Genomic DNA, 20,545 nt, shown 5'->3' on the forward strand with positions numbered 1-20,545 from the left:
AGTGTGTCTTAACGACATTCTTTCTGTTGGGGGACTTGCTTTTATATTCTGACCGCTTATTAGAAGAAAGAAGACAAACGTGAAGACAAGTATGAGTTCTGAGTGAAACCTGTGCTTGGAACCGTCCGGGCTTTTTATGTGAAGCAGGGAGGAGATGTGCATGAGAATGGCAGAGACTCACCTCTGAAGCTTTGGACTAAGTCTCCATTCCTATTCTGAGAGCACCTGCAGCGCTTCCTCTAACCCCCTGGGCTTTCTAAATTAGGGTTGGGCACATAGTGGACTTCGACTGGATCTGAAAGGAAACAGTTACTAAATAATAATGCTGATGAATACTTGCTTATTTATTTACTCAGTATATTTCTAGTGCCTCCTGTGTGCCTTACTTTCTTTATGAGTACTTTTGGTGGGAGTGGAATAGCGGAGGAAGGAAAGTGTCATAGACGCATCATCTCTGAGCCCTATCACTGAGGAGCTATCACCAGTTAGAGAAACAGTCTTGCAGGTGTTCAAAAAACAGGCAAAAAGAGAAACAAATGAAAGAACCTAGTATAACTATATACAGAATAGCTGAAGGATTTGGCGGATTAAGAGTGCTTCAGTTGTGGTCCTGGGAGTCCCTTGGATGTGGTGAGTATTGAGCCAGGTATTAAAGGAATTAATAGTGAGAAAAGATTTAAAGCAAAAAGAGCAAAAGACATTTAAATAAATGTTCTTGGGGGGAGGGGAAGTCTTCTGTGCTTTTTTTTTTTTCCCCCGGCATTTACTTTTATTTGCATTTATTTTATGCTGAATTTATTCCCAGGCTGTAAGTTTTTGTTTCTTCACTATCTTCTGGGATATCTTTTACATCTTTGCCACCTCCTCTTCTGGTTCAGGAACAGTCTGCTCTCTTTATCAGTGAGGATCGTCTTCATGTGGCAAGGAGAGCTCGTGTTCTGGCTGATCCGACCATGAGCTCTGTAAATTCTGCACCACATCTTGGAGGCTTTGTTGCTGGATGTGCTCAGTGGCCAGAGAATCTGCATCTAAACCCTTATGTCCGCATTATTCTCTGCATTTTTAAGCATGTGCAGTAAAAATTCAGCACTGTCTTTGGGCCACCCACCCTGCGTCCAGCCCGGTTGTCTGGCCCGGGCACACCTACCGCCTCCGCCATTGTAGCCCCGGAACAGCATACATTGTTTCTGTAAAGTCACATCCTCAGATACTCATGGCGTTTTTCGGATGTAGGGAGTTTTACGTGTATTCTTAAAGTGAACACAAAGATTTGAACCTCTTAATTGGCATGATTTTGTAGGGCTTTCTGGGTCAGGTGAGTAGCAAACAATTTTCAGAGATTACCTCAAGCTGCTTACAGGAAGAAGAAGAGTGTTGGCTCCTGGGAGAATTCATAAAGGGGGTTGGGCTTCTAGGTTTAAGATGGCCATCAAGCATACTTTTATTTTCACTTCCTAACCAAATAATAACAACAAAACAACAGGAAGGACAGAGGGGAATACATCTTTAAAGATGAGAGATGTTGTGAATTTTGATGTATGATGGATAAATGCTGTGGGGGAGTCCCAGCTCAGAGTACATGCAGGAGCTGTTTGTAGCAGAGGTAGAAATGCTTCTTCCTCACAAGGGACCTGGCAGCCTTGGAGAAGGGATGGGAGGCAGGCCAGAAATGGACGTGATGATGAAGGGACCGCCTGCAGAGTCAGTGGTCGTATGGCATCAGCTCCATGCTGAAGTCAGGCAGCTACTCTAAAGATATTAAGCCTTTGCCCTGGGGGATAGTCTGGGACTCCCAACTGGAGACTCTCACGGTCGAGAAAGGGGCCTCAGGAGCTCCTGCTCTGTCTGTCCCTGGCCGTACCCTAAAAGGGGGCAAGAGGGGCGGCCACCCATGTATACGGAGTTCTACGCTAGACTCTTTCAGGGGTGAGGCTTGGTCTCACCAGCCACCTCTGTTATCAGCACTTGTTCATTTTAAATAGGAACAATCCACCAAAGATTGTGAGACTGCAGAGGAAAACTTTAAATGACATAGAAGAGGAAAAAGGAATGATGAGCAGAACAATTGTACTCAGAAGAAAAAAGTCCAGGAAAAAAACTTGTAAAAATTTTAAGTTAGCATCCTCAGATTCAAGATAATATTTTGTCTGCAAAACAAGGATGGGTTATGAAACAGGAGCAGTCAGAAAACAAGAAACAATTAATGAAAATTTAAAACATGTTGCCTATTCTAAAAGAATTCAATAAAAAGACCCGAGGAAAGAGTAGGGGAGGTGTGTTAGATCTAAATCAGTTTTCATATCAGGATGTCACCAGGTATTGCTTGCTGTTGATAAAGAACTAGAGCATGAACATATAGAAGTTAGGGTGGTATCGTTCAAAGGCAGTTCACTCTGGAAAGGAGGATTTGGTGCAGAAAGGGATGGCTGGTCATTTGAAACCTTCTACATTTTTTGAAGTTTTTTTTTTATTTGCTTTTATAACTTTTAATAAAATTACTTAAAAAATTTTTTAATGTTTATTTTTATTTTTGAGAGAAAGAGAGCGAGCACGGGACAGGCAGAGAGAGGAGGAGACACACAGTCCGAAGCAGGTTCCAGCTTCAAGCTGTCAGCACAGAGTCCATTGCGAGGCTTGAGTTCACAAACTGCGAGATCATGACCTGAGCCGAAGTCAGACACTTAATGGGTGCCCCAAGATTACTTTTTAAAACTTTGCCTTTTCATCTTATACATATGTAACTCTTTTTTCAGATTTTACTAGAATAATATCACAAACCAGGATAATTGTTTTGAAGGTGCTAATGATATAGTTAAAGGGTCTGAAGACAGGGTAGATTAGCTTCTCATTTTGTCTACAGCTGACCATGTCTGTATCAAAACAGTTAGTTTTGTGTATTTTTTTTTTTCATTTAACCAGTATCTTCATAGTCTATCCCCAACTCAGTTCTCTGTATATAGACTAAACTAACATGAGCATTAAAATTTGAATTAAGTGTGCAGATGAGCTCTTTGGGAATAATATCCATGTTTTCAGTACTATACTTCTGGGAAGAGGATCAGGGCCTGGCAAGGCCTGGACTGGAAGCTTCTCGGCAGAGTTGTTCCTGGAGGCGAGGTGGCTCCTGGGCTGTGCTCCCCAGCCACATGCATGTGTGTGAAGGCAGCAACTAGCATCGCGGGCTGTTTTCAGTTCTGAATTCGGGAATTCAGTGGCAACTCACTATGGCAATAACTGATTTTTCCTTCTGACTCTGGTGGATGTGGCAACCCACTATGGCAATAACTGATTTTTTCCTGTTGACTTTGGTGGATATTTTATAAGATTTAATTTAAAAATGAGATGATGAGTCACTTTGAAATAATGGGGTTTGATAGATAAAAATGTTTAATACCTGGAATCTGTGGGGGCAGAGTCATCTGTGACTCACAGTAGAACAGTGTTGTGACATATACCCTGATTTTTCTCCTCATCTTCAGATCCAGCACTCCGTTTCTAACTCTCAATTCTAGCAAAGAAGCCGAGAGGTTGGGGATTGAAGAGGAGGCTGTGAGGAAAATTTGAGAAAAGCTTGTCTATGTAGGGCGTTAGTGGAATTTTCTGTAAGTAGTTATTACAGTGTAATTTCCTGTTTGGAATGCTCCGAAATTACCTATTTTCCTAGTACAAACTACTAAAAAGTAAAGGTATAAATCTTCTTGGCTGGTGAAGCTCTATGGACAACAACATGAGAACTTCGGGGCGAGGCTGGCTAATAGACTGTCAGTTTTATGGGACGGTTGTCCTGTCTAGGTGGTATTGCTTAGAGGGACACGTGGGTGACTCAGTCCATTGGGCATCTGACTTTGGCTCAGGTCATGATGTCATGGTTTATGAGTTTGAGCCACACATCAGGCTCTGCACTGACGGCGTGGATTTACCTTGGGATTCTCTCTCTCCACATATCTATCTCTGCCCCTCCTTGACTTGCACTTTTTCTCTCTCTCAAAGTAAATACATAAACTGTAAAAATAGAGAGAGAGATATATGCATGTTTTCTTACTCTTATTCTTCCTCCAGAGGTAGCATTTATACTCTTTAGCACTTTGCTTCTTCACGTAGCAGTGTAGCTTAGAATCATTCTATATCAGTCTGTAGGATTCTTAATAGTTTTTACAGCTACATAGTACTCCACTGTAGATGGCCTATGTTATTCAGTCATGTTTCATCATGTATGTCATTTTATTAATTTGCAGGTGCTGCAGTGAGTAACCTCACTCATCTATATTTTTGTATTGTTGGAGATGTATCTTCAGACTGTATTCCTAGAAATGGAATTGCTAGATCAAAGAGTATATACATCACACATAGTTTTGTTACATATTATTTGATCACTGTTGTTGAAGAACCTGGAACTTCAGGGAGCAAGCAAGCATTTATGGACCAAACTCATCTATAGATAGAGCAGTTTGGAGGTTAAATGTCTTCATTTGGTAAAAATCTCAAGCATAAAGTTTTCAAAAGTTATTCCAAAGAGGGAGAAAACGCATTTCATGTAGTCTTCCTAGAGGATGAATTCAGGTGATATTTTCTTGTGTCTGATTTGAAAATCCCATTTATAAGCTTACAAAGAATCTTTTCTTCCTGATACTTGTCTTTATCAGAAGAGCTCCAAGAAGAATTTTTGGAACTCGAAATTGTTTCTGTTGCCAAAGGTAACCTCCAGAAAATCACTTTGAAGGTTTCCCAGGTAGAGTATCTTCTTACTTACCCACAAATAAGCAAGCAGGGTTCACCAGTCACTGTCCTATTTTACTGACATATATTTGAGAAGGTGTTCCCTTTACTCCATATTCCCCCAGCGTTTGGCTAGGAAAATGTAGTAGTGCCCCAGGCTTGCTTTGGAAGTAACTCACTCTGACTCCTCCTTACTTTCATTATTTAATGTGATTCTGAAAATGGAAGGCAGATATAAAATACATACACATCTTGGAGTAAAGATTCATATTTTGAGGAGTCATAATTAATTCCTTAATTATGGCTTGAGCTTGCTTTAGTTTTGAGTATGAGTTTGTGTTTGAATGCAGTTGAGTAGTTTTGAGTGTGTGTGTTTGTAAGAGTAAACATATAGACATATATTAAATAACTTCTAATATAATGAAGTTATATTTAGTAGATAAAATTGATTTCAAATGTTGGGAGAAATGATTTCAGATTTTCTAGGAGATTAAATGGGGCCTTGAGCATGTGATTATTTTAGTGGCTCTTAGTAGTATATTAATCGGCTATCTTTAAATCTGTGTCCAAAAAATTAAGGACAAAGCTTCTTTTTTAATGTTTATTTTTGAGAGAGACAGAGCGTGAGTGGGGGAGGGACAGAAAGAGAGAGACATAGTGTGAGCAGGGTATGGGCAGAGAGAGAGGAAGACACAGAATCTGAAGCAGGCTCCAGGCTCTGAGCTGTCAGCACAGAGTCGGACACGGGGCTTGAACTCACGAACCAAACCGTGAGACCATGACCTGAGCTGAAGTCAGATGCTTAACTGATTGAGCCACCCAGGAGCACTCCCCTCCCCCCTTTTCTTTTAATAGCACAAGGCTTATTTTGTTAAGAGATCCATGTAAAAAAAAAACTGTCAACAACTATGGATTTGTGGATTTTTTTCCTCTGTATTTGGGTCATTGGAATATTTTGTTGTTCATTCTTTTGGTCATTGTTTTGAGACTCAAATAACATTAAAGGAGATTTGAAATTTTTGCATTCATTAAAAGGGAGACTGGGGCTTTAAAAAAAGACAGAAAACATATGGTGTTAAAAACAATAGGCTGTGAGTCAGATGAGCTGAGTGCAGGCCTCTGCTGCTGCTCGGCTGCTGACTTTGGGGCCTTTGCTGCTTTTAAACTTGTTTCTTCATCTGGAACATGAGGTTCACCTATCTGCCCTTGAAACTCCCTCATGGACTTGTGGTTGTATCAGTTAAATGAGGCACAGAACATGTAAGTGCTTCATAGAATGTAAATTGCTATCCAGTTTTCTTAGTGAGGAGTATATGCCGTGAGATAAATATTCTTTTGAAAATTTAGAACGTTTTTAAACTGTTTCACCTGTCCTGAACTGATGAGTAGAACGTTTGCCTTTTCCTCTGTGTTTGAGAGTACAAGTCTCCTGTTAAAAATGGCAGGACTTGGGGCGCCTGGGTGGCTCAGTCGGTTAAGTGTCCAACTTCGGCTCAGGTCACGATCTCACGGTTTGTGGGTTCAAGCTCCACGTCGGGCTCTGTGCTCTGACAGCTCAGAGCCTACAGCCTGTTTCGAATTCTGTGTCTCCCTCTGTCTCTGACCCTCCCCTGCTCACGCTGTCTCTCTCTCTCAGAAATAAATAAAAAACATTTTTAAAAAATGGCAGGACCCTTAGAATTTCATTTCCTCAGTTTGGACCAAAATAATTTTCATAAAGAACTTTGCTGATCAGTAAGCATGCCAGTCTTCAGCCTAGAGAAATGAGGGTGGGCTGTTTGTGCTGGCCTGATTGGGGGTCCATGAGGAGTGAAGGGTGCTCAAGAGAGAGGCAGGCTGATTCATCATTCAGCACTGGTTGGTGTTCCTGGCACCAGTTCATCATCATTTAGAGATGGTCTCCCATCTCTAAACAAGACCATGTGTTTCCCTCTCTTTGCTCACAGCTTCCAGTAACTCACCTGATAGAAAATGCCAATAATTTTGACTCTTTCCTCATCTTCCATATTCTGTCCCTTGCGTGGACTTACTGGTTATATTTCTGCTGGATCTTTCAAATGATTTTCACTTTTGAGTTTTCATTGGTTGTATTTAGCCTAGGGCTTCATTCCCTCTTGCCTCAGCTTGCCATCCTGGCCCTTGTCACACGGAATGAAGTCAGAACTCTGACTGGTATACATACCCAGTTGCTTTGCAGCTCCATTACTTTGTGCTTCTGTTCACTTGCCCTGTTATCCAAGCATACAGACTGTCTTTTACTCACTGTGCCTTTAACACACTTCCATTCTCTAGAATGCCAAGGTAGTTATGAGCATGCCGGGGTTCAGATCCTTTCTTCACTATTTACTAGCCATATTGCCCTGAAAATCTAACTGAACCTCACTCTGCTTCTTGAGAAAATGAGGATAGGAATACTATCCGCCTTATAAGATTGATGTGAAGACTAAATGAGATGATCCATGTAAAATACTTAGAGAGCTGTGCCTGCATGTGGTAACTGCTGTGTAACTAGTAGCTGTAATTATTATTACTACCAGTACTATTATTACTATTCCATGTACATCACTGCTCAGTTGCCTTTTCCCAAATCTCCCCAATGATGAGTAATTGTAATCCATCCACTGATGCATCCATCTGCCTATTCACTAACTGTTTATTGGATACATTCTATGTATAAGGCATAAGACTGAGAATACAAACTTGAATCAAGTACATACTGTCCTCTAGGAATTTGGAGTCTGGTAGGAGATATCAGAGAAGTAGAAAATATTCATCTACTCAGATGTTCGTGGAAACTACCGAGGATCCAGGCACTGTGTGGTTCTGAGGCTGATATCATAGTTAATAACTAACTTTGGTGAAAGATCAGAGTTTGAGTACCTTAAGCGAAGCGTGGCTGAAGTGGTTTGGGGGTATAGAAAAGAGATTCTATCAGCTAGGATGGTTAGGAAAAGCGTTTTACAGGGGTTGCCATCTTAGCAGGACCTTGCAGTATGGATGGACTTTGCCAGTCTTCACCTCTATTGAGAGGCTTTTAACTACTCCCTTGGGCTGTTGCTCTGGATGGCCTGTAGGATTTTCATAATCATAACCTCCTCAAGGGCAGGGACAGGATTGTTTTCAATTTGGAGTTCCTAGTACTTACTTAGACTCATATAGACCATTTTCAGTAAAGAATGGTGACAGATTAAGGATATGTCTCTTCTCATGTAACTTAAAGGGTGATTGAAATTATTGATTCTCAGTATCTCAGTATCTAGCATTTAAGTTTATTAGAGAAGACATTTATATAAACTGAAAGTGAGGTTTTGGAGATGTTCATGTTTTATTTCTTGCCACATTAATCATAGTCACAAGAATCATGAAAGGGGTGTCAAAAAGTGAACTCTGCATCAAGCCATGTGGCTCTTCTTCCCATATTTCGTGTAGTTCTGGGAAGAAACTCTTGTAGGATCTCCATTAAAAACTACCCCTAGGACAAGAGTTCCTTGTGATACCATATCCTTATGTGATGCCATAACTTTGATCACGTGAGAAATCTTAGTTTTAAAAACTGCCCAAGAGTTTTAATTCTGAATTTCTCCTTGTAGCAAGGAGCAAGGACCAACCCCAGTGGAGAGAAAGAAGAAAGGAAAGAGGAAAAGTGAAACCACAGTGGAGAGTTTAGAGCTGGATCAGGGCCTGCCGAACCCATCCCTGCGGAGTCCTGAGGAGCCCACTGAGTCTGCAGACAGCCAGGTACAGCTGTGCCCGGGAGCCCTGCCGGAGGTTATGGCTGCCGCACAGATCTTGCTGACGTGGGTCCTGTTGCATTTCTCTCTCCATCTCCAGCCTGCACCCCTTGTGCGTAGACCCGGCCTGGGCTTTCACTGTTTTGGTGGGTGAGCACCAAGACCATAGCCTTTCCCCCCTAGCATCCTGATCCTTATACTAATGATCTCCCAGGTTTTTTTTAGTGGTGTTTGCTTTCTTCTTGGGAACTAGCATGGTATTAGGCTGTAGAAAGAATGAGTATGGAAAATGGAGTTGTGGGGCACTCTGAGTAAGGCGTGGGGTGGGGGGTGGTTCTGACTTGCAATGTAGTAATGCTTTTAAGATTCAAAGGGCTGGGCTGGTCTGCATAAAGGCATTCTCATAATCCCAGATACTGGAAAAGTCAAGGGTGTGTGTATTCATTTTGCCAAAATAGTAAAGGAAGTTTGGCCAAACATGGAAACAAGGAATTGCCCATCTGAATGAGATTTTTAAAACTATGACTAAGCGTGCCCATGACATTGGGAGGAATTTCTCCCTTGGTGGAGGTAGCCTGTCTCAGATAGGAGTTCTAATACTTGAAAGTGCCGTTTCTTCTGATATTCATGATGGTTTACCTGGGTTATGCCTGTGGACCGTGTAAGATCATCCGACTACTGCACATTCAAGTATCCTTGGATCCTGGTAGATTCCTAGATGGTCTTCACTGTAGGGAGGTGTCAGCTTCTAGTGTCACAGTGGTAATAAGTAGTAGTGTCTGGGGTGTCAGAGCAGAGACACACCCCCCGCCCCCCATCACTGTGAACTCGGGCTAGTGACTGTCAGGTGTCTTCATGGGCAGAGCAGCAAGCATGTCGGGTGGATGGGAGTTGGCAGGGGTTTAAGTGTTCCTACGTGGTGATCTGTACATGGGATTGGGGGACAGGTTTTCATGTGTAATCCCTCATGTAAGATTAAATGTCATAGAGGTGACATGATAAAGAACTGGTGGGAGCGCAGAGAGAGGCCCAGGAGGTGTGTTTTAAAAAATAAGGCAGGTGGTGTTTGGCTTTTGTTTTTGTTTTTTGAGGTTGACGTATTGGAGAGTGAGCTAGCTGGTGAACGGTTCCCAGAAGTGTTTCTGCTGCTTGGATAGCATGTGTCCATGAGATGAACCGTGTGTTCTTCTGTTTGAGGAAAGCCACTGGGCTGCTTTGTTGTAGAATGTTGTCTCTCTAAAAGGTCACGAGTTACTTAATTATAGATGAGTCCTCAGATGGTGACTCATGAATCTTGTTTTGTCACACTTTAACATGTCTCCTTGCATTTCAAGGAGATTCTCAAATTAAGTCCTGATATTATTTCGTTTTTAAAGAATATGTGGTAAGTACAGTGAATTTGACCACCAACGAAATAATTATCTTATTGCCCTAAAATCAGAGCTTCCAGCTGTGCTGGAAGGGACCTGAAAGATGATGGAGTTTACCACTCATCCCCGTTTCACTGGAGTAGAAACTGACTCCAGAAAGGAGAGAGAAATTCATTCTCATTGATGAGCAAGACGCATCTCACTGATTCTGAGACTATACCTTCTTCTCAGGGGATCTTGGCAATTTGAATCCCCTCCCTCAGCCAGATTTCATTTTGCGTGAATTTAATTCTTAAAAGAGTTGTGTTTAAGGCAGAATGCTTTTGTAAGCATTCTGTAGGCATAAGTAGGGCGGGTCTCCTGTGTGTGTCCGTGAGTGTAGGTTAGGGTATTCTTTCTTGTCCAAGCTTTTGCCCATGGCTCACAGAACATCTCTCCGACGGGTATGTTCGCCCTGCAGAAACGACGCTCAGGACGGCAGGTGAAACGCAGAAAATATAACGAGGACCTGGACTTCAAGGTGGTAGACGATGACGGGGAGACGATCGCCGTTCTCGGAGCCGGCCGGACGTCCGCCCTCTCGGCTTCTACACTGGCGTGGCAGGCGGAGGTACGGCCTAGGGCTGGGGTGCTGGCCTTGGTGGGGTCGTCATTTTGGCCCACTTGACAGTTGTCTGTGGCTCTTCATTGTAACCACTGCTGATAACCGCCAGTTGGCTTCCTAGTCCACTTAGAATGAAGTTCACTCCCCTTACGGTGCCCAGCAGGGCTCTCTCTCTGCCTCAGCAAATTCATGCAGCATATAAATGACTTTCTCCCCACTCCCAAGCCTTGGATTAATAGTTCTTTCCCACCTTCTTGCCCTGGAATGTCTTCTTCACATGCATTACGTGACTTGGTTCATCATCTTTTAAGCTAAAATGGTTTCTCTGCAGAGAGGTCTTTCCTGACTCTTACATTTAGAGTAGATCCCTGCCCCTGAACCCCATGATTCTCAGTTTCACTCCTTGTCTGTTTCTTTCATAGCCCTTGCCACAGCTGATCATTGTATTCTGATTTCCGATTTCATTTATTTCTTTGTCTCTCCCATTAGAATGTGAATGTCTGACACATATTAAATAGCCATTCAGTGAATGAAATCACACACGAGTAATTACAGCTGCAACTTGGATTCAACAAGTGTGTATTTAGAGTCCATGCAAGGCCAGGTCCTGGGATACAAGGATGGGTATCAAGGCATACCCCTGGCTCCAGGAAGAAGGGGCTTATGGCTATACTAACACTGTGATTAAGTGTGCCCTTAGAAGAATGTGCTAGATACAGTGACTACGCAGAAAGGGGAGTGGACAAGAAAGGGGGAAAGGTCAGGATTTTCGGAAAGGCATTTCCAACATGAACGAAAGCCCACAGCCTGGATGGTACTGTGGGTTGTGGTATGATAGACCAGCTCAGCTGGATGTTGGGATCTGTTCTCAGGAGCAGTGGGAGATGAGCATTGAGTGGCAGAAAGAGTCACATTATGCAGGTCCTAGATAATAGCTAAAGTATTTGACCTTAATACTGCAGAGCAAATGGTAGAGAGGAGAGGACATTGACAGCTCCTGCAGGATGGCCCTATTTGTATTTTAGGGATTTCCACTGGCAGTGGGCTCAAGGAGGAAGAGGGACCTGGTATCCAGATGCTAGAAGGAAGAGAGGTAAATGTTGAAAAGCAGGAGGTCTGTGCCAAGGAGCTTACAGAGAAGACTTTAGAAACAAAAGAAGAAACAGGTTGTGCATACAGGAAGGGCATCACTGCCAGCAGCGCGCTCTGGGACACGGGCCGGCTGCTTTTGCGGAGTCTCTGTCGCTGACTTGGCGGAATTCACGCTCTGCCTGTGCAACAGAGCACAAATACCTGTCCTTCCTCCCGGGCACTAGGGTGGCTTAGCGGATATACTGGTAATACTTTATCTGTCTAAACCACCTTGCCTCCAGCTTAAAGCATTTTCACATAATTTCACCTATCCTTTCACCCTGTGTTTGCACGGAAAGTAGCTAGGAGGAGGGGTTGTCGTCTCTGGTTGAACAACCAAGAAGCAGGCACAGAACGATCTGGGTCACGGGACACCCTAGTGGCAGTCGACCAGTGACTAGCATGTAAGAGTTGATTTCAGGTCCCTTTGCCCAGAGTGATCCAACCAATGAACACAACACTTAATAGGAATAATAATTGATGTACTGCCAGTGCAGTGCTTTCCAAACAAATAGTGGAGAGTGGTCCTGGAAAGGCTGCCGTGAGGTGGTAGGATTGTACTGCTTTATGATGGGTTTTCCTTCCTTGGAGATTTTATGCTTGGTTTGGTAGTTAAAACACTAGAAGGGAATTTATTTTCTCCTAGTAGTCACTCAGCCCGTCATTAACCATATTTCAGTTGTTGTTATGACTTCTTTCGTGGTACCTGAAGGGCGACTTTGGCTGATCTAACAGAAATAATTCAGGAAATTTTATGTATCTTAACAAGGCTCTCTTTATCCTCTACAGGGTACATGAGAGAGAGCGCTAATTTACAGTTAAACGTAAAATAGAATCTGAATTTGCATTAATTAGGCCTCAAAAAACGGTTAGGAAATGTATGCAGAAAGACCTGGCCTGTGGCTTTGGCGAGCACGTGGGTCTGGCCCCTGTGCCGTGCCATCGGGTGGGGCTAGAGGCAGGCCTCCCCCAAGCCCTCGCTGCTGCTCCTGCCCAACCACACCGCACTTGCCTCTGGTTTATGTTTCAGGCTTCCTGGCGAGGTTTGAACAAAGATTCCCAGGCCGATGCAGAGCCTGAAAGCCATGAGTCTCAGCTAGGCTTCCAGGCAATCCTCAGTACCCAGTGGCACAAAAATCAGTTGAAGACGACAAGGCCTTTTCTTGTGTCCTTCTCCCGAGGCCCCTTGGCTGGCTGCCTGCTTGCCATCCACAGCTCGGGGCCGAGAATGGTGTGGAGTCACCCGCAGCAAGGCCATGCTGCTCCCTCGCTGCATTTCTCGGACGGTGCCTCCTTGGCGGGCTCTGCCTGCTCTGTGGCCCTGGCCCAGGCCCAGGTTGCAGCCTCAGCACTGCGTATCTAGTGGGGAGTTGCTGGAAACATGTTTACACGTGATTCCTGGTAGGCTGGGACTGGCATGCTAGCTGGACCTGCTCTGGAGCCAGACGGACAGTCCCCTGACTGGGATATGGGCTTCAGGGCAGGAAATAACTTCCCATCCTCCCTGTGATGCTTTCCTTTCTTATTCGTTGTCCAAGGGATGTTGGTGCCCAGAACGCATACAGACTTTTGCATTTGTTGTGTAGATTTATGCAAGGCTGTCTCAGTTTTTGCCTCCTACGGTTTGTGCAGTTTGTGCAATTTTGCCTTTTAGAACAGAGGGCTTTAATCTGAATGAGGCTTCAATTCCCGGTGCCCTCCTGTGCCTCATCTGTGTCTCTGAGGCCAGCGCCCTCTGCTTCGTCTAGCCTTTTGCTGTGCCTGGTGGACTGAGCCTGGTTCTTTCCTCCCCCAGAATTCCCCTGTCCCCCCAGGATGGGGGAGAGTGCCCCTGCTCTGTGCTCTAAGGTGGTTGCTTCTCAACTCCTATATTAAATCAAAATTCCTGCCTGGTTTTCGTTTTAACTGCGACCACACACTACCTGTTTACACCCATTTATTTCCCTACCTCATTCTCGTCTAATGCTTTCGCTCTGCTATTGACTTAGTATTATGTGTATGCATCCTGTTTCCTGAGGGCTCATTCTTTCCTCTTTCCGGTTCATTTCAGCTTTCCTCCCTGCTTGTCCTCTTATGACCCACCGTTCCTTAGGGCCTAACCAAAACCTCACCTGCTCTGTGAAGTCCAAGCTGTGCTTGCTTTTTGCACCCTTGCTTTTTGCACTCTTGCTGGTGGTCACACCAATTGGAATTTAACCTGGGACATTTCTAATAAAAATGTCTTATGTTGCTTTCCCTACATGAATGTAAGCCCCTGAGACTGTGCATCTTGTTTGATGCTACTTTTGTACCCTCACATACTCGGTAATTTGAAAAGTGGTTTGCTTCTTGCTAGAATCTCTCTCTTGCGGCTAGCTAAATAGAACTAAATCAGGTGCTTGGTTGAGGTTGGGGGGGACTAGGGTTGAAAATGTTTGAAATTTTCCCTAAGAAAAAGATTTTAGTTATATGAGTCTCTGACATGAAAGAGAATGAATTAAAATGGCCTTCTTTGAAGGATAATTTGAGAAAATTCCAAGTAGCTGAGAACAGATGGTTGTTATGGAAGTGTGTTTGGCAAGCAGATTTAGTTTATATCTGTGTGTATCTGTATACACTGAGTGTTGATACACACATGATCGTGCTTATGCACAATCTCTGTTTAGAAAAGTCCTGATTTTTCTAGTTTCTGTCCTACTTTGATGTGTATTTTGGAAATGCTACTCCCTTTTCCTTTTATTAGGATAGAGTAAAGCCTGCTTGCAGTATTTTGATGATAATCACTGTTTTTTTTTTTTAAAGGAATTATTCTTTTCTTCTTTTTCTTTAATTTTTTTTAAGGTCATTTATTTATTTTGAGAGACAGCACAAGTGGGGGAAGGGCAGCTGCAGAGGGAGAGAGAGGATCCCAAGCAGGCTCTATGCTGGCAGCCCCCATGGGGGACTCAAACCCACAAAGCCACAAGATCATGACCTGAGCTGAAACCAAGAGTTAGACACTTAACCAACTGAGCTACCCAGGCGCCCCTCTTTCCTTTTTTTTTTAATGTTCTTTCACTTTTGAGAGAGAGAGGGAGATAGCGCGTGAGCCAGGGAGGGGCAGAGAGAGAGAGAGAGGGAGACACAGAATCTGAAGTAGGCTCCAGGGTCTGGGCTGTCAGTACAGAGTCTGATGTAGGTCTTGAGCTCATCGACTGCAAGATCATGACCTGAGTCGGAGTCAAATGCTTGTCTGACTGAGCCACCCAGGCACCCCTCACTGATTTTTTTTAAATAGTAGTATTCATCCCCTTTCCTATAAACGATAAGTTGAAATTTTATTTCAAATTTCTGAATTTTTACTTGAAAATTTTCTATGGTGAAGAATGTTTGAAGCCATCCATCCTTTTATTTATTTTTTTTCTTAAAGTGTATGTATGTATGTATTTAGAGAGCACATGTACAAGCAGGAGAGGGGCAGAGAGACAGACAGAAAGAATCCAATGAAGGTCCATGCCCAGCGAGGAGCCCAGTGCTGGTCTTGATCCCACAAACTGCAAGATCATGACCTGAGCTGAAATCAAGAGTTGGTCACACAACCACCCAGGTGCCGCTGACGCCCTTCATCCTTTTAACACTCAGAGTAAAGTTCTGTCCTTTCCTGTCCGTGTGTTAACGTTTCCTTGGATTTGGCTGGTCTTAGTAAAAACTGCAAACAACAATCAGAATCCTACCACTAAAACGCTTCTTTTTTCTGTTCTTAATGGTAGATAAGAATAAAAATGTTTGAAGCAGTCTAGTGAGGAAGACCTCATTGTTCCTGTCAGCACGTGCGCACATGTGTGAGTGCTCCCCGGTTAGTCTGGGTGCTGCAGGCTGGGGAATGGGCAGGAAAGGTAGTCCGCCGTTATAAAAGTTCAGTACTGGTTCCCAGAGCTCTCACTTAGATGTCCCTGCACTTTCAGAGCCTCCCCTAATGTGCCGAAGTGCCCTGTCTTGAATTGTGGGATTCCTGGCAGGTTCTCAGCACTTGCTTTATGCTGATATTACCATTTGTATTCCAGAATCTCTTAATGTCATTTATTCAAAAATACTTCTTGAGGACCTACTACCTGCCAAGGACTGTTTTGTGCTGGAGATAATATCAAGGAACAAAAGAGGCCAAAATCCCTGCTCTCACAGAGGGAGCAGCGTACACAAAAGGAGAGGGGGCCTGCGAAATCCACGCAGCTGCTCCCTTCTTCACATTTGCTGGATTTTGAACCTCGTGGGATAGGAGGCCACACAGGGGCTCCAAGTTTCCAAAGGGTGGAAATAACTAGGTAGAGCCTGGGAATAAACCTAAAAAATAATAAAATTGTGTAGTATGTCAATGGTGGTAAGTGCTGTGAAAGAAAGATCAGGAGAGGAGTAGTGTGGAATTGAGGAGTGAGGGTTGCAGTTTTAATTAGGGTGGTCTGTTTTGACCTCACCAAGGTAACATTTGAGCAAAGAACTGAAGGCAGTAAAGGAGTGAGGGAATCTTGAGAGAGAGAAGGGCATTTTAGGCAGCGGGAACAGCCTGTGCAGAGTCTGAGGTAGAAACAGGCCACTAGTGTACATGGGGAACACACAGGGAGACCTGCAAGGTAGCAGGAGATGGGACGCTTGGTGAGCTCCGGCAGGGTTTGTAGGCCTCTGAAAGATGTTTGGGTTTATTCTGAGTTGAAAGAGAAGCCTTAAAAGGTTAAGCAAAAGAGTGACATAATAATGGCAGTTCTGAATGTCGTGTTGTGAATAGACTAGTTGGGCAGGAGGGGAAGCAGGGAAACTAGGTGGAAGGCAGTTGGGGATAATCTGGGTGAGAAATGAAGGTGATTTAGACCAAGGTAGAAGCAGTGGAGGGTGAGAACCTGCCGAATTCTGGATATATTTTGAAGTTATAGCTAACAGGATTTCTTGGCTTGTCAGACATGGTGTGTGGAGAGAATGGAGGAATCAATAATTACACCAACATTTTTGGTTTGAACACAAAGAAGGATAGAATTGCCTGTCACTCGGTTGGGAGAAAACTGTAGATGGAATGGGTAAGGAAGGGAAGTGGGCTAGGGTAACAGGAGCTTGCAGTTTAGGCATTTTAAGTGTGAAATACCTCTGAGATATTCAAGTGGAGATGACAGGTATATGCCATATATACTAGATATATGAGTCTGTGAATAGAGGGGAGGTTCATGAGCTGGATACATAAACATGTCTGTATGTAGCCCTATTTCAAATCACAAGACTGGACAAGATCCCCAGGAAAATGAGTATAAATAGAAAAGAGTAAAAAAGTAGGCCCTAGGGAGTTCCCGGAATGAGTTGGTGTGGGAGGATCCCTCCTTCCAGGGAAGACAGAGTGGGTCGTGGCAGGGCAACACTCACTGCAAGGGGGGGAGAAAAGAATACATCTTTAAAGACATCAGATATCTGTGGAAGCAACAAGAATTAAATGAACTAAAATTCCAGGCAGTGAAGAGCTGTTACTAAATGAGCCGACAGTTGCAGACTGTTTCTTCTCTGGAAACATTCCTCAATTCTAGGTGTGGGTTGAGGATCAGACTTGACTCAGACTGCTTTGGGTTGAAGAGAAACCATCACCATTTGCCCCTGCTGGTGAAATGATTGGGTGACTCGGTTGATTAAGCATCCAACTTTGGCTCAGGTCATGATCTTGCAGTTCATGAGTTTGAGCCCCATGTTGGGCTCTGTGCNAAAATAATCAAAGCAGATTAGATACAACAGAAGATAAGATTGGTGACTTTGAAGACAAATCAATAGAAAATTTCTGAACTGCCACATAGAAAAAAGAATGAAAAGAGCAGAACAAAGCATATGGAACAGTTTGGGTACAGTGAAAAAGTGCACTGTGTATCTCTGATTAGCGTCCTAGACATGGAAGAGCGATTGGAGCAGAGGAGTGTTTGATGACCAAAGTAAATGGCCAACAACTCCCATAAACTGATGAGGGATATCAACGGGTAACTCCCAAGCAGAGAAAATACAAAATCAAAAACCATACTCAGGCCTATCTGAAACTATAGGAAACCAAAGACTTAAAAGCCACTATATAAAAACTGATTACTGATAATTATGTTAAATGGCACAATATTGAACACTTTCCCCCCTGAATTTGGGAATAAGAAAAAAATTCCACCATTATCATTATATTCAGAAATGCAGGGGGCACCTGGATAGCTCAGTTAGTTAAGCGTCCAACTTGGGCTCAGGTTATTCATGATCTCACATTCTGTGAGTTCGAACCCTGTGTCAGGCTGTCTGGTATCAATGTCAAGCCTGCTTCAGATCCTCTGTTCCCCTCTCTCTCTGCTCTTCTCCTTCTTGCTCTCTCAAAAATAAAAAGTTTGAAAATTGGAACGGAAGAAGTAAGATTCATTATTTTAGATGACATGACTGTGTGTGTAGAAAATACAACAGAATTGACAAACTATTAGAATTAATAAATGTGGATTTAGCTAAATTGTTGGATACAAAGACAGTATACGAAAACATCCTATTTTATTTCTTTGAACTAGCAACATGAAACCAGGAAAGGAAAATTGTAAAATGCCATTTGTAACATCATAAAAAATATTGGATATTCTGGGATAGCTCTCAAGATATACAAGCCCTCATTAAATGAAAAGCATTGCTGAAAGAAATTGAAGGAGACCTAAATTAATGGAGCAATATATGACATGCATGTATTCAATATTGTTAAGATGTTTGCAAGTCATTCCCAGTCAGAATCTAAGCAGGGTGTTTTCTGGCGGAAATTGATGATAGAAACACAAAAGAGCTAGAATAGCCAGGCAGTCTTTACAAAGAGTTAAATTGGAAGATTCACTGTAATTCAGACTTTTAATCAAGCTCCAGTAATGACGACCAGGTAGTGTTGCTATAAAAACAAGTAGACCAGAGGAGCCAAACAGAGCTGTGCTGCTCAGTAGGGCTCCTGCTAGCCCTATGTGGGTAGTAAGCACTGGAGATACGGCGAGCCTGAAGGCAGATGTGCTTTCAGCGTGAAGGTAACATCAGATTTTAAAGACTTAGTGAATATAAAGTATTTCCTTAATAATTTTATCTTGGTTACACATTGAAATAATACATTTTTGGATATATTGCTTTAAGTAAAATATATTAAAATTCATTTCATCTGTTTTTACAATTTTTATTTTTATTTTTAGAGAGAGCACGAGTTGGGGACAGGGGCAGAGGGAGAAAGAGAGAGGGAATCTCAAGCAGGCTCCATGTTCAGCACAGAGCCCAACACGGGGCTCAACCCCACAACCCTGGGATCGTGACCTAAGCCGAAATCAAGAGTTGGATGCTCAATTGACTGAGCCCCTACTTTTACTTTTTTAATGTGGCTAGAAGAAAATTTTAAATTATGTGGCTTACTTAGTGACCTTGGTAGAAGCAAAGAGTCAACAAGACACCGGAATGTATAAAGGAAATGATAAAGTGGATTATGTAAAACTTCTCTTCATCAAAAGACACATTTATAGAAGCAAAAGGCAAAGCATAGACTGGTAGATAATATTTGTAATCTGTGTAACTGACAGGACTGTTATTCAGAAATGTATAACGAACTCTTAAAGTTTAAAGAAAGGACGATTTTTTTAAATCAGCAAATGACTTGAACAGGAGCTTCATAGAGAGGTTATCCATATGGCCAATAAGCATATGAAAAGGTGCTCAGCATCCTCAGTTACTAGGGAGATGTGAATTAAAGATGTGAATTAATTAAATTAAAGATGTGAATTTAGCCACAAGAGTGGCTATAATTTTAAAGACTGACAATACCAAGTTACCTGGAACTCCCATACATTGCTGGTGGGTGTAAACATTGTTAGAATCACTTTGGAAAAAATTTTGACAACGTTCATTAAAACTAAACATACAATTTACCTCATAACCTACCAGTTCCACTTTTCAGTATATATCCAAGATAAATGAGTACATTTGTCCACCAGAATATATACAATGTATATGAATGTTGGAAAAACTCAGATATTCCTCAACAGAGGATAAATAAATGGTAGTGTATTTATACAACAAAATACAACGCAGAAATACAGAAGAATGAACCACGTACTATATAGTTCCATTTACATGAAGCTTAGTAATAGTTAACACCAATCAGTGGTAGTAGAAGTCAGAATAGTGGTTACTTCCAGAGGGGGCACAAGAGTCTCCCAGAATGTTGGGAATGTTATGTAACTTGGTCTAGTGGTATTTATACAAGTGCGTATGTGTATATGTAAAAATTCATTGGTTGTCCACTGGGATCTCCATATACTGTATGTATGCCATATGTCAATAACTTTTAATTATTATGTTAGCATATCTGGTAGTTCTTGCTCAGGAGAACTACAGTTCATCTATTTCTGTAAGACCAGTGAATAAACATAAAAGACAATAAATAATATGAGAGAAATTTAGGAAGGAAATGAAGTAGGCAGTTAGGAAGTAGGAAATTAGGAAGGAGTTTTGTTCATTCATCTACTTTCTCTTAACTGGGACTTCTTCCTTTGTTGGCTGCAAGGTTGAGGTAGTGATCTTCGGCTTAAGAAAGCACACCTGGCTCTGGCCCTTTGCCGTTGGCCCGCCTCACAGTATTGGCTAGATTCCAGTGTATGAAGAGGGAGGAGACTTTTTAATTAAGTGACATAGATTAAGAATACTAACTGTCTGCAGTGTGTGGCACCGGTGAGTTTGATGCTTTACTTCCTCATGTATTTCCTCTCCCTTCCTCTCTCTTGTATTTAGCATTAGCAAATATATACTGGTCACCCACTGGTGCCTGGCCTTGTCAAGGCATTAGTGATAATAGTAGATAAAACAAATAAGGATCCCTGCCCTCAGAAGGTTTACGCTATAGTGGGAGGAGACAGGCAACAGCCACCTGCTGCTTCCTCCTTTCCTTACTTGTGCTTAAGAATCAGGCAGAACAAGGGCGCCTGGGTGGCTTAGTCGGTTAAGCGTCTGACTTTTGCTTAGGTCATGATCTCACN

At 42.7% G+C, this 20,545-nt stretch overlaps 1 protein-coding gene across 3 annotated transcripts in view; it reads left to right on the forward strand.

Annotated features, from left to right (window-relative positions):
- The window catches only part of CHD6 (chromodomain helicase DNA binding protein 6), a 197,955-nt gene that overhangs the window by 76,006 nt on the left and 101,404 nt on the right, over positions 1-20,545 (forward strand). For 2 of the 3 annotated variants that reach the window (XM_077778892.1, XM_077778893.1), the window contains exons 4-5: positions 8,307-8,454; positions 10,278-10,427. In XM_077778892.1, the coding sequence (XP_077635018.1) occupies positions 8,307-8,454; positions 10,278-10,427 (298 nt within the window). Of the gene's footprint in view, positions 1-547; positions 631-8,306; positions 8,455-10,277; positions 10,428-20,545 lie in introns of those variants that run through there. The other variant, XM_077778894.1, reaches the window with a different exon arrangement.

Source organism: Crocuta crocuta, unplaced genomic scaffold (genome assembly GCF_008692635.1).
Source record: "Crocuta crocuta isolate KB4526 unplaced genomic scaffold, BGI_CrCroc_1.0 scaffold248, whole genome shotgun sequence".
NCBI classification, from domain to species: domain Eukaryota; kingdom Metazoa; phylum Chordata; class Mammalia; order Carnivora; family Hyaenidae; genus Crocuta; species Crocuta crocuta.